The following is a 13,488-nucleotide window of genomic DNA, read 5'->3' as shown; positions in this document are numbered from 1 at the left end:
GAGGACTGGTTTGTCACAATCGACCTAAAAGATGCATATTTCCATATCTCCATCCTTCCCCAACACAGGAAGTTCCTGAGGTTCGCTTTTGGGGGCAAAGCTTACCAGTATTGGGTTCTTCCTTTCAGCCTAGCACTCTCACCCCGCACCTTCACGAAGTGTGTGGATGCTGCTCTGGCTCCTATGCGACTCCAGGGCATCCGCATACTGAACTATATCGATGATTGGTTGATATTAGCTCGATCAGAGCAGTTGGCGGTTCGGCATCAAGATGTCGTTCTCACCCACATGAAGAAACTGGGGTTAAGGCTAAACGCCGGGAAAAGTGTGCTTTCTCCAGTTCAGAAAACCACTTACCTGGGCGTGGTGTGGGATTCGACCACGATGCAGGCGCGTTTGTCTCCCGCTCGGATAGAGTCGATCCGCATGGCAGTCGCGAGAGTGAGGGAAGGCCGGTCACTCACTGTCAAGCAGTTCCAGAAACTGCTGGGGTTGATGGCAGCAGCTTCCATCGTAATACCCTTTGGCCTGTTATATATGAGGCCCTTACAGTGGTGGCTCAAGACCAGGGGGTTCTCCCTGAGGGGAAATCCGCTCCGGATGATCAGAGTCACGAGGCGGTGCCTGCGGGCTCTAGACATGTGGAGGAAGCCTGGCTTCTTGTCTCAGGGCCCGGTGCTGGGAGCTCCTGGTTGCCGCGTAATGCTAGCGACGGACATGTCCCTCACCGGTTGGGGAGCGGTCATGAGTGGCCGCTCAGCCCGTGGTCTGTGGAGTGGCCGCCGTCTCACTTGGCACATCAACTGCCTGGAGATGCTGGCCGTGCTTCTAGCACTAAAACATTTTCTCCCGGACCTAAGAGGTCGTCACGTGTTGGTGCGCACCAACAACACGGCAGTGGCCTATTACATCAACCACCAGGGAGGTCTGCGTTCACGACCCCTTTACAGGCTGGCGCTCCAGATCCTTGTGTGGTCCCAGGGAAAGCTCCTCTCGCTGAGAGCAGCTTATATCCCTGGCCGTCTCAATATGGGAGCAGACGCCCTGTCGAGGCAGGGGCCGATCCCCGGGGAATGGAGACTCCACCCCGAGGTGGTGGAGCAGATATGGCGGGTGTTCGGTCGAGCTCAGGTCAACCTGTTTGCGATGCAGGAGACGTCGCACTGCCCCCTTTGGTTCTCTCTGACTATAGCACGGGCGTGGCCGAGGCTGCGTCTGTACGCCTTTCTGGAGTTCTGGAGAGAGTGCGCCGGGACGGGGTCCACCTGTTGCTAGTAGCCCCCGTTCTGGCCAGGCCGAGCGTGGTTCTCGGACCTGATTTCCCTTCTCGACGGCTCTCCATGGGAGATTCCCGTCAGGAGGGACCTCCTCTCACAGGCAGGGGGCGACATTCTTCACCCCCGCCCGGAGTTGTGGAAGCTTTGGGTGTGGCCTCTGAGGGGGCACAACTCAGAGCTTCTGGTCTCTCAGCCGAGGTTGTTGAGACCATCCTCCAGTCCAGAGCTCCCTCAACGAGGAAACTGTATGCCTTGAAGTGGAAACTTTTCACTTCCTGGTGCGGAGACCGCCGGCTCAATCCTGTTCACTGCCCGGTTGGTACAGTGCTGGAGTTCTTGCAGGCCCGCCTCTCCGCGGGGCTGACCAACTCCACCTTGAAGGTGTACGTGGCGGCCATTGCGGCCTACCACGCCCCTCTTGGTGGCCAGTCAGTGGGCAGGCACCCCCTGGTTACACGTTTCCTCCGCGGTGCGCTAAGGCTGAGGCCTCCAGTGCGATCTCGGGTCCCTTCATGGGACCTGGCCGTGGTTTTAGAGGCTCTTTGCAAACCCCCCTTCGAGCCTATAGAGAAGATTTCGGACCGTCTCTTGACGTTAAAAACTGCCTTTCTTTTGGCTATTTCCTCTCTGAGGAGAGTGGGGGATCTTCAGGCCCTCTCGGTGGCCCCTTCCTATTTAGACTTTGTGCCCGGTTTGGCCAAAGCGTTCTTGTACCCCCGAGCGGGGTACGTACCGAAAGTCCCCTCCTCGGCGCCACGGCCAGTCGTGCTGCAGGCCTTCTGCCCTCCTCCCTTTCGGGAGCCCGACCAACGGAAGCTCAACTGTACGTGTCCAGTGCGAGCACTGGACGCGTACGTCCACAGAACTGCCCTGTGGAGGAAGGCGGACCAATTGTTTGTATGCTTTGGTCCCCCTAAGAGGGGTCGTCCTGCTACTAAGCAGACCCTCAGCCGGTGGATCGTGGAAGCCATTTCCCTGGCCTACGAGTCCTCTGGTCTCCCCTCGCCCCTGGGGGTCAAGGCTCATTCGACCCGAGGTGTCGCGGCCTCGAAGGCCTTCTTGGCAGGTGTGTCCATGCAGGACATCTGCGACGCGGCGGGTTGGTCCACGCCCCTCACTTTTACCAGGTTCTATGGCCTGGATATGCGAGCCACTCCTGGCTCTTCTGTCCTTTTGCCTTAGCTGTGCCTTTCCCACACTAGGCAGGGATTTGTAAGTCTGGCGGCGTGGGCATACTTGTTCCCATAGCGTTTCGACGCAGCTCAAGTTCCTGAAGGGGAACGTCTCCAGGTTACGTATGTAACCATGGTTCCCCGAAGGGAACGAGACGCTGCGTCTCAGTGCCACACTTCCGGCATCCCTGCCGCGCTTGCCTCATTTCTTGAAAGCTAGCGCGGCGCATGCCGCTCGGGCTTTTATGCTTCCGGGTCGCTACGTCACGCCGCCCGTGACGTCTCGCCATTAATTAGACTGATTAGACATGTAATTCAGAGCGCGGTCACGCTGAAGGCGTTCCCATAGCGTTTCGTTACATACGTAACCTGGAGACGTTTTTTCACAGAAAATTTAACATCGTTTGATCAATTATCTTATTTATTTTACTATCTGAATGAATTGAGGAAGCAACATAGGTAAGCCTAGAAATACCTTCCACTTTAGCCAGCACAGCACGGCCTTTAAGAGATAAATCCCTCTGTAACCAAATATTAAATCTGCTCTTTACTTTTTTGATCACGGGAATAAAATTTAGTGAGATTCTGTCCTGTTCTTTTTTGGAAATAGCCATACCTAAATAGATTGGAAAGTCCTTTATAGGAATATTACAAATGGATTTGTCATGGCAACTCTTCAAGGCAAACAATTCACATTTTTGTAAATTCAGGCAAAGACCCGAAGCACTAGAAAAAATTTCAATAATTTTGATAGCTGAGTGAATTTGACGAGCATTTTTTTTAAAAAAGAGCTGTGTCATCGGCCAACTGACTTATCAAGACACTTCTCCCTTCAACTTGAATTCCTTCTAATTCACTTGAATTAATAAAATGACTAAACGCCTGAGCAACAATAAGAAAAAGATAAACTGAAACTGGACAACCTTGCCTCACACCTCTTTTCAGATAAAATCTTTGTGTGGTGCCTTGCCTTAATTTTACTGAACTATTGCCACCTGCATAAAGGGTTTTCATGGCATTGCTGAAATAGCTCCCAAACCCAAAGCGTTCTAAACAATAAAAAATAAAAGGATGCTCAACGGTATCAAAGGCTTTAAAAAATCTAAAAACAATATAAAACTATCATCTTTAATGAGATCAGAATAATCAATAAGATCAAAAATAAGTCTGATATTATTAAATATATGTCTTTTCCTCATAAACCCAGATTGGTTTTCATCAATTATTGAATCTAATACTAAACCTTTGGGCAAAAACAAGAACAAATACTTTGTAATCATTATTCAACAAACTAATGGGTCTCCAATTGTCAATAAGCAGTAAATCTTTCTTGGGTTTAGGAATTAGACATATTACACCTTGAGTCATAGTTGTAGGAAGTTCAGAGCACTTTAAACTTTCAGAATACACTTCAAAAAGGAACGGGACGAGAATCTCAGAGAACTACTTATAGAATTCAGCAGTAATTCCATCACTACCTGGTGATTTATTACATTTCAGACATTCAATGGCATCCTTAATTTCAGCAATAGTAATTGGGGAATCACATAATATTTGGTCCTCTTGACTAATTATATTTACATTCTCTAAATGCTTACAAAAAGTTGACATATTAAGCTCACTAAATTTAGATGTGTATAAATTAGAGTAATAATTATAACAAAAACTAGAAATTGTATCAAAGTTATCTGTAATAGATCCATTAATATTCATTTTGGAAATAGAATTGAATTTAGCCCTAGACTTTTCAAGTTTGAAAAAATAAGCAGACATCTGCTCTCCGTGCTCTAACCATTTTTGTCTCGATCAAATATGTTCTGTACATATCATCAAGCTTATTTTGTAGTTCCGTTAGGCGCACTCTCTGCTCATCCAATAAATTGTCAGTAGGAATACTGGACAAAGATGAAATCTCTTCAACAATTTTCTCTTCCATGAGACGCTGTGATTTAGCTAATGCACTACTAAATTTTCTCAGATATTTTCCAATTTCAAATTTTAATAATTCCCACTTACATTTAAACAATCCTTCATTTTTCGCTTTTACCCAATAATAATTAATGAGTCTTTCCATTTCCTGTTTAACTTCATTTAATTTGAGAAGAGAACTATTCATTTTCCAGTATGAGTGCAGCCTGTTACAATTTGCGTTTGGAGAAATGTTAATTTTAATCGAAATAGCTTTATGATCAGTTAATGGAGTTGCCATAACATTAACTTGAATATTATTCTTATCAAAGTTATTAGAAACAAGCCAAAAATCTGTCCTGGAACATCTAGAGCCATCCTTATTACTCCAAGTATACACAGTATCATCTAAACTTTTTCTCTCCATACATCAATAAGATCAAACCTGCTCATAAACAGTTTTAAATTAGAGTTTAAATCTGAGGGTCATCCTGGTGGCCATCTATCAATAGATTCATTCAAAACAACATTGAAATCTCCTCCTAAAATTAAATAAGCATCAGGAAATTTGGATAGCCAATAAAGAAGTCTCTCCTCTAACAAAAATAATAACTGGTCATTATCAGGTTCACTATTATAACCATAAATATTAACTACTATAAAAGTTACACTGAAACTTTTTAAAACTAAACTGGCTAATCGGGTGTTCAACTTGATCCACGCGTCGCTCTAGGCACATCACCTTTGCTGCCACGGACTTCAGCTCAGACATCACAGCATCCACTTTTTCGTTCAAGTCGGAGATCTTTTGCTCTATCGTATCCGAGTGGCAGTTGATCAGCTGCGTAATGTTGTCTAGCTGAGACGAGACATCAACATTTGCATTGTCACTGGCCTTTTTCTTAGCAGCTGGTGACTTGCTTGGTGTAACAGGCAGAGCTAGAAACTCCTCTTCGGCCAGGCTAAATGAGTCCTCCTCGCTTATAAAGGCAACATAATCATGCCCACAGCTAACGAGTGAGCATGCGCTAGTGCTAGAATTTTTAGCTTCTTCTGAGTGAGCCGAAAGTCTTCGCTTACGAACCATGGTGAAGCAAAAAGCAGTCGTCAATAATTCAACAAATCGTAATAACCAAATATAGAACCGAAATAACTACATACAGCTTATTAGCAACATCTATAAAGAAAGTTGGTGCAAGCATTCAAAACTGCGTCCGCTCAGGCTGCCATCTTGGTCCGCCCCCCTTAATTTTTGCAGAGGTATAGCTGATCTTCTAATTACCTCTAAAAATTACAGCATACTGTGAGAATGCAGTCAACCAATAAATATCTAATGTTAATAATTTAAATACAGTAAGTACAGAATAATCTGAATTACAGGTTAGTGATTGTTCCTTACATTTTACAGTCTAGCGCACTCTGGGCACCTTATGTTAACATCAAATAGTTTCATCTTATACTTTCGTGTACTTCATCAGCATCACTCAGTTGCTATCTAGGATGGACTGGTGCAAATATAAATCTCAAATAGGTAGGAACATGCTATTTTAAGCAGTTTCTTTTATTATTAAATGCTTGTTTACTTTGTCATTTAATGACTGTCGGCATGTGAGACTATAGAAACTGTACACGATTGTGCCTAGGTGCGCGATTTTTTAAAAAAAACATTTATTTCAAGAGGAGCGTGTTCAAATTAAAGAGCAGGTGCACGTGCCACAGCTGTTCCTGGCAAATCGGTAAAGTAGATTAGCACAATGCTAACTGTCCCTCAGGCTAAGCTAACAATAACTGTACTAAAGTAGTCTTTAATAATTGTTCGGATCTGCCAGCAAGCTAACTGTTACGTTACTTGAGGTGTGATAACGGTCTATGTTTCCTTACATTAGTAACAATTGTGTATATTAATGCTAAATTAAATAATTAAATCATAATATCCCACAGTAACTGACACTTGTCTTCATAGTCACATTTCCTGTTATCCACATTCTACTTCCAGTGTGCTGTTGGTCTTCGGTGTTGTTAAAAAGCCATTTTTAGCTTAATAGTGATGTCGCTGTGAAAGAAAAAAATAGTAGGGGCAGGGCCAGACCTAATCCAGTGATTCATATGCAATGATTTAATTGATGTGAAACTCCCCTCAGTCACATGTATTTTCTCCAACTTGCCTGGAAATGGCAGTGTGGGCATTTTTGCTGGGTACTTTGTTTCATCCTGACCTTTTATCTTAACTTAAACTTAAAACAAGAAGTGCTGTATAAATAAAGAATATTATTTAGATACAGAGCCAACTTTATTACCGTGCAAATAAAATCCTTCATACTCCAAGGTTTGAGCATGTGTGACAAGTCAATTTTCCCAGGTGTACTATTCAGATTATGTAAATTACCTTGTTTGACAGAATTTTCTTTAGTAGAAGTGTGCAATAGCCCACCATGTTGAACACAAGCACTTGTTTAAGCCTGAAAAAAAAAAAAAAATCAGGAATAGAAAATGCATAATAAAGAAAGAAATAGCTTTTTTTCTTTGCTGTCAAATGTAATAAGATATAACAAATATGACAAATATGATGATATATAATTTAGAAAATGGCTAAGCAGTTGGCAAGCAAATTGGCAAGCAAATAAAAGACAAGTAAACAGGAGTCAATTGTCCAAGCCAATATAGTCCAAGTAGTAATTATTATATTAGTCACTGTAAATTTGGTTTAATTTAACAATATGGCTTCCGCCCTCATTATTCTGTATAAAATATATCTCATATATCTTATAAAATAGAACTTAAATCAAGATCAAATAGATCAAATCAAGTGGATTTTTATTGTCATTCCTCTATAAATCCTGTATACATAGGAATGAAATGTTTCTTCAGGACCATTGTGCAACACAAAATGCAGTAGCATAATACACAGGACTGCAAAAATTGTAAATACACAGCAGCGTAAGATGAGAGCAAAATGGAGAATAAATCCACAGAACAATACATACACAGAACATGCAAGCTAGCCAGAACAGTGCAAACAAATGTACAACTATAGGATCTTGGGTAGATAAAAAGGTGGAGAAAAGCATAAAAGCAAGATCAGTAGCAAAAGTGTCTAATAGCAGCATTATAATGTGCAGGTGTGCAGTGATGGTTTTACAATCTGTTTGGAAGTGTTTGGATTAGTCCAAATGGGTGTTGGGAGCAGCAGTAGTCTGACTGCCTCAGGAAAGAAACTGTGGCAGTGTCTGGTGGTGGTGACTCGGAAGCTCTGATGCAGATGGCAGGAGGGTGAAGTGTCAATGAGAGGTGTAGGTGGGTCATCCACACTGCTGGTGGCTTTGCAGACACAGTGTTTGTCATAGGAGGTTTCAATGGTGAGTAGAGACACCCAGATGATCTTCAAGCAGTTCTGGCAATTCACTGTAGGGTCTTGCTGTCTGAGACAGTGTAGTTGCCATACCTGAGAGTGAGAAATTTGGTCAGGACACCTTCTACTGCCCCCCTGTCAAAGGAGTTGGGGATCAGTGGGGGAGGTTTGCTCTCCTCATATTCCGCAGGAAGTGAAGAAGCTACTGGGTTTTCTTGGCTAGGCAGGTGGTGTGGGGGGGGTCCAGGTGAGGTTTCCCATGATGTTGACAACAAGGAAAAAGGAGCTTTTGACTCTCTCAGGTTGAGTGCCAAGACCTATCCAGGACTGTTGTTCCTTTACCAGTCTGCAGGTTGCTTCACCTCTTCCCTGCATGCTGACTCATCATTGTTGCTGATGAGGCCCACTGCTGTAGTGTCATCAGCAAACTTTCAACATAAACAACATAAACATTTCAACATAAAAACCACAACTAATTGAGCAGTTCATCACTGTGTGGCATTAGATAAGTGCCAAAATTTGACACCTTACTGACCTTTCTAAAGTCCACACAGAATCAGATAAACCATTTGCCTTAGGAAACAGGATAATGAGGTTGAACCAGTCGGTGTGGGACCCTGATATTTAGCATAGCCCAGAGCTCATCCCCAACCAATTTTTTGTGATCAGGCAAACAGTAGGGGCGGCTGAGCACAACCACCTCTAGTAGAGTTGGAGCATGCTAGAACTTATAAATTGTATTTTTTACCATTAAAATAGCATGGCCAGTCCATCTCTACAAACTGACTTAATCCCTAATGATTCATACAGCTTGTGAAGCGTGTGACTTAAGTCTTAAGAAAGTGCCCTTTTGAGATTCAGATGTGGAAGATTACTCTGAACAGTGCCTCTGTAACAGTGGAAGTGGGCACAATGGTGCTTTTGAGGGTTCTCCCCCTCTTGCTGGCTGTTTTTGTCTGGCACTTACAGCAACAGCTCTGCCTCCCCAACAAGAGCCACACATATGCGACACCATGGTACACTAATGAAGGACCCATCCACAAGAATTAACAATGCTTGGAATTTTGGACAATTTGTCCCCCAAAATCAGGTGTCTGTGACGAACAGTCCTAGAGAGTAGTTATAGTGTAGTTACAGCCTGGCGCTCCTGAAAATTTAAGCACAGAAGTCAATGATACAGTGGTTAGATTTGAGCAAATGCAAGGTAATCAGCCTATGGAAGCACTTTAAACACTTTATAATTGAAATTTATGTTTATTAAATTAACTTAATAAGTTTATTAAAATTTCCCTTCACTAGAACTAAGAGGCATAGTACTAAGAGGCATGTTCCAGAATGTAGACAAAGCGAGGTCCATGAAGACATGAAGATCACACTGAAGTAAAAGTACTGTTACTTCTCAAATGTAGTGTGAGTATTAAAAGTAGTAGTAGTAGCAAGTAGTGTGAGAGTAAAAGAACTTCTCCTAAATACTACTTAAAGTATGAGTAAAAAGTAGCTCTTTTAGTACTCAAGAGTAGTGAGTATTGCGCTGTGAATGTTGTTCCACCTTATAAGACTGCACCCTGTGATTTAAAAATGTAGCTTACATCAGTGTCATATTCTCTTTTATGGATGTTTCTCAGAAAGAACAAAAACACATAGGGATCATAGATTTTATTTTTGACTGCTAACATTGAAAATAGAGGCATGTAATATTTGAAAAAGCAACCGATATTCAGTTAACATTTATTTATTTGTGCCTGTAGCACAAATTAGAGAAACACACTGAAGAGAATATACCAACATATACATTAACTGACAATGTTCTCAACATGAACATGAACACAGACTCACAGCTATTTTAATGTAGGGGTCAACAACAATTAGCATACATTTTGAATTTGTGGTTCAGTTTCACAATAAGCTGATTCTCAAAATTTGCACTGTGCAGCCTGGCTTGATTAGGTGTAAACAGCACAACTAAAAAGGCGCTCGCATACTGAAAAGGTAGGCAAGGGTGTGATCAGTCAGAGGCTTAGGTTTTTCACAGAAGAGAATGAGCGAAACAGTTCCATCTCTTCTGAGGAACAAGCCAGATGATGCACGATGTAATCCAGACCTATCATATACAAAAAAATACAAATATTAATTGCGGATAATGCTGAGAGACAAACTATTGTATGCTTAATAGGGTGGTATGGACAAACTATGAGTGTGGTCATGGTTATTTTAGAAGTTAATTAAAGCTGTTCACTTGCTGCATAAGTGTTTATGCATTTACTTAACAGCCCCTAAATAACTGTTGTCTTTTCTAACATTGTTTAGCAGTCTGACTGTGGTACAGTAGGCAAGTAATAAACACTGAACAGGTAGCTTAACTCCACACAAACCCACGCACTGTAGTAGTGGAACAGTTACAAGTGTGATTATGAGTGAAATGTCCCATGATTGCTGACCTGACAAAATGTATGATGTGTGTTCTCACTTTTTAACAGAACTTGGCATAATATCTATTTCAACAGAAACTTATGACAGCACAGTATCTGATGAAATAGATATGTATTTCACCGGTTGTATATACAAAACATTAGGAAAATATTACGTGCTTTAATGATGAGGACCTTGCCTGTCTATGACGTTTTGAATTTGGGAAAAAGAATTGCAGCAATCATGAATTCTGGATCGTCCATAAGCTCCCCAAAGTGCTTTTGTAGACCCTACTGCAGAGCATGAATAAGAGGAAGACACACCTTGACCTTTGAATCAAGAAGGTAGATGGTGGGAAGCAGCCACCCCCATCTGAGTGTTTGTTTAAGACTGAAGGATGTTCAAGGCCATGGCTATAGGCTTCATCACATAGCAGTATTCAAAGAGAAAAGCAACTTCAGCAGGATTCAGCCTATAAAAAAAGAATGTTTTCCTTTAATAAGTCAAACAACTAAAACACACAACCACCTTAAGTATTCTAATTAGAACAATGTGGAATAAAATCAGACTTACATACGTTGCACATACATTCTGAAGGGATTCTTCTCCCTGCGCCTTTAGGATCTGCGTCATCCTCTCTGCAGCATTGTACACTGAATTCTATCTTGTGTGGCTGGGCTGAATGAACTGTAGCTTAGATTCTTCTTGCATAATTTCAGTGTTGATGGCAGACTGGCTGGTTTTATTGTATAATACCTGGCATTTTGCAAATGTAGCATGAGAAAGTTTCTTAAATACCTCACTGCTGACCTCTGCTTTGGATGTGTCCACAGTAGCCACCAAATTAAGGAGGTGACACGCACAGAGCAGATGCTTGGGTAGGTGATACTCCAACCCACTGTTGGTGTTTAAAATAGGACAGGTGTCCTGAACCTCAACTTCTGTATCTTCATCACTCTCCAGTCACTTCCTCAGCACCCATTACCCCTTGCTGACTCTATTCACTATACACTTTAAATGTGTTGATAAAATTTGATCCACAATCAGTTGTCATTCTCATTATCTTTTCTGTGATGCCATATTCAGAATGGATGTCATCCAGGGTCCCTGCAAGCAAATCAAAGGCATGTGAACCTTTCAAGCATCTGAAGGCAATAGAGGTAGACCTTCTTTCCAGTGTAGATTTGTCAATCCAGTGTGCTGTTACACCAGTGTAACTCTGTTGTCATGCTGTCAAACAATTAGTAGTGGTACCTGTTTTGTTCAGTCATTTTTATAAAATACCTCTCAGTGCAGTCTCAGGATGTCTTTATTCTTTTTCTATTTTTTCTTCGCCTCCTATCCAACACATAACATTAAACACAGTGTCATCTAGTGGCTTCCTAGAGTAACAGGCACAATCAGTTGATATCATCACATCCCCCTTTCTTCAAATTTCTTTAAATTGGATGAATGTTTTCTCTGTAAAAAGAATACACTTCATAATTGAGTAACTGTCACATTGCTCATCAATGATAAAACTAAGTGTATTTGCTTGCAATGATTAAAAAAATAAACATGATTACAAAGATATAAAACTGATGTTTTGCATAAAAAGTTATTTGCAATAGGCGGACTACCATTTTAAATCTCTGTGTGAGAACAGATTACATTACCATCACTTAATGCAATGATATAGACAGAGACAGCGAGCTAAAGCTTGTGGTTCCATAACATTGTAAACACTGTGGCTACATTTCTCACAGCAGAGAAACACACAAAGTAATTCCTGAGAAAAACTACTCAATTACAATAACGAGAGTATTTGTAATTTGTTACTTTACACCCGTGGTAACTTGGTGTTTTAATATGTACCAGGGACTAGATGGAGAAAGACTAGATGTAAAAAAATTACTCTTACTTTGGAATCCTTACACTGGCTTCCCGTCAGGATTCGAGTTGATTTTAAAATTGTCATGTTTACATATAAAGCTCTGCATGGACTGGCTCCCCAGTATTTGACTGAGCTTTTAACACTATACACCCCAAAACGTAACCTTCGCTCTTCTCAGTCTGCTCTTTTAGTTATCCCTCAGACTCCTTTACGCTCCATGGGTGAGAGGGCTTTCTCTTCATATGCTCTTAAACTATGGAATTCACTTCCGGCTGATATCAGACACACATAGACATAGGTATTTGTAAATCTTAAGTTAAAACATACTTTTTTTAGGTAAGCCCTAAATTGACTGCTGAATTAATTTTGTATCTGATTAATTTTAATTGTGTTGTTGATATGTATGCTTCTTTTTTTGTGATTTGTATTTATACATGATGGTGTTTTTTATGTAAAGAGCCTTGAGAAGCTATTTTAAAGGAGCTATATAAAATAAAGTTTATTATTATATTATTATAAAAATAAAGAAATGAATATAAAGAACACTGTCCAATCATGGGAGCTTTGCCCTGACCAATGCTATCTGATACTTTTAATAGGCTGATAGGCTGCTGCACTGTAAAAAAAACTTCAAATAAACAAAGCAATGTAATTGGACCAACCATTAGCAACTTCTAAATCACCTGACGAAATTAGACATACTTAAAATTAGACATACTGGCAGTACTTAAAACATGAGGTACCAAATGAGGAGTCATAATTTAAGTGAGAGTCAGTTCAAAAGAAAAATAAAGGAGCTGTTTGGAATGCAAGACTGGACATTGTGCTGTCTGCTTTAATTTCAACCATCTCGGTCCTATCTAATATAATATAATGTCAGAATACTCACATAGGCCGTCGAGGAGCACTTGTGGATTTTTCTCATTGTGTACAAGCCAGCAAACCTATGACATTGAAGTGAATGTACAAAACTTTTTAACATGCTCTAGCATCACAAAGCTAGTTGCTACTTAGCCAGACAGGGTAGGACAAACTGCGTGGGAAATAGTGAGATGGATCAGATAAAAGTACCTGCGCCAGAGAAATTTAACTTTACAAAGCTAGAAGAGTGGCCAAAATGGATTAAAAGGTTCGAAAGATACAGGATTGCTTCAGCACCCAAACTGCAAACTGAGGACAACCAAGTGAATACACTCATTTACCATGGGGGATGAGGCAGGAGACATACTCACATCACTACAGCTCACAAAAAGCTGGTGTGATGCCCAGTGTGAATTCTCCAAGAGAAGCAGAAAGTTTCTGGGCCAGATGGGTCAGGTGTTCATGCAGATCCAGACAAGGTGAAAGCGCACACATGAGGCAGTCAACAAACACTAGCGAGGATAGGAGATTCCTCGGAATGACTAACCATCTTGGAAAGTTTTCTCCGCATCTTGCAGAAAAAATACAGCCACAGACAGACCTTCTGAATAAAGGCAATATGTGGTCGTGGCGACAGCC

General features: G+C 41.5%; 2 protein-coding genes across 4 annotated transcripts in view; both read left to right on the top strand.

The window, feature by feature from the left end:
* sulf2a (sulfatase 2a) overlaps positions 1–13,488 on the top strand; it is a 78,806-nt gene that overhangs the window by 33,165 nt on the left and 32,153 nt on the right. The window lies entirely within an intron of this gene.
* On the top strand, positions 1,337–2,729 carry LOC128317098 (uncharacterized). The gene has a single exon (XM_053227111.1). It carries the CDS (start codon positions 1,341–1,343, stop codon positions 2,457–2,459), a length of 1,119 nt encoding a protein of 372 aa, XP_053083086.1. The 5' UTR covers positions 1,337–1,340; the 3' UTR covers positions 2,460–2,729.

This window comes from Pangasianodon hypophthalmus, chromosome 20, assembly GCF_027358585.1.
Source record: "Pangasianodon hypophthalmus isolate fPanHyp1 chromosome 20, fPanHyp1.pri, whole genome shotgun sequence".
NCBI lineage: Eukaryota > Metazoa > Chordata > Actinopteri > Siluriformes > Pangasiidae > Pangasianodon > Pangasianodon hypophthalmus.
The sequence above is the reverse complement of the archived record's forward strand: the minus strand, read 5'-3'. Positions and strand labels throughout refer to the sequence as shown.

Bases quoted from the DNA above. Each gene is read 5' to 3' on its own strand.
- LOC128317098 (XM_053227111.1), top strand. From the start codon at position 1,341: ATGGGAGATTCCCGTCAGGAGGGACCTCCTCTCACAGGCAGGGGGCGA.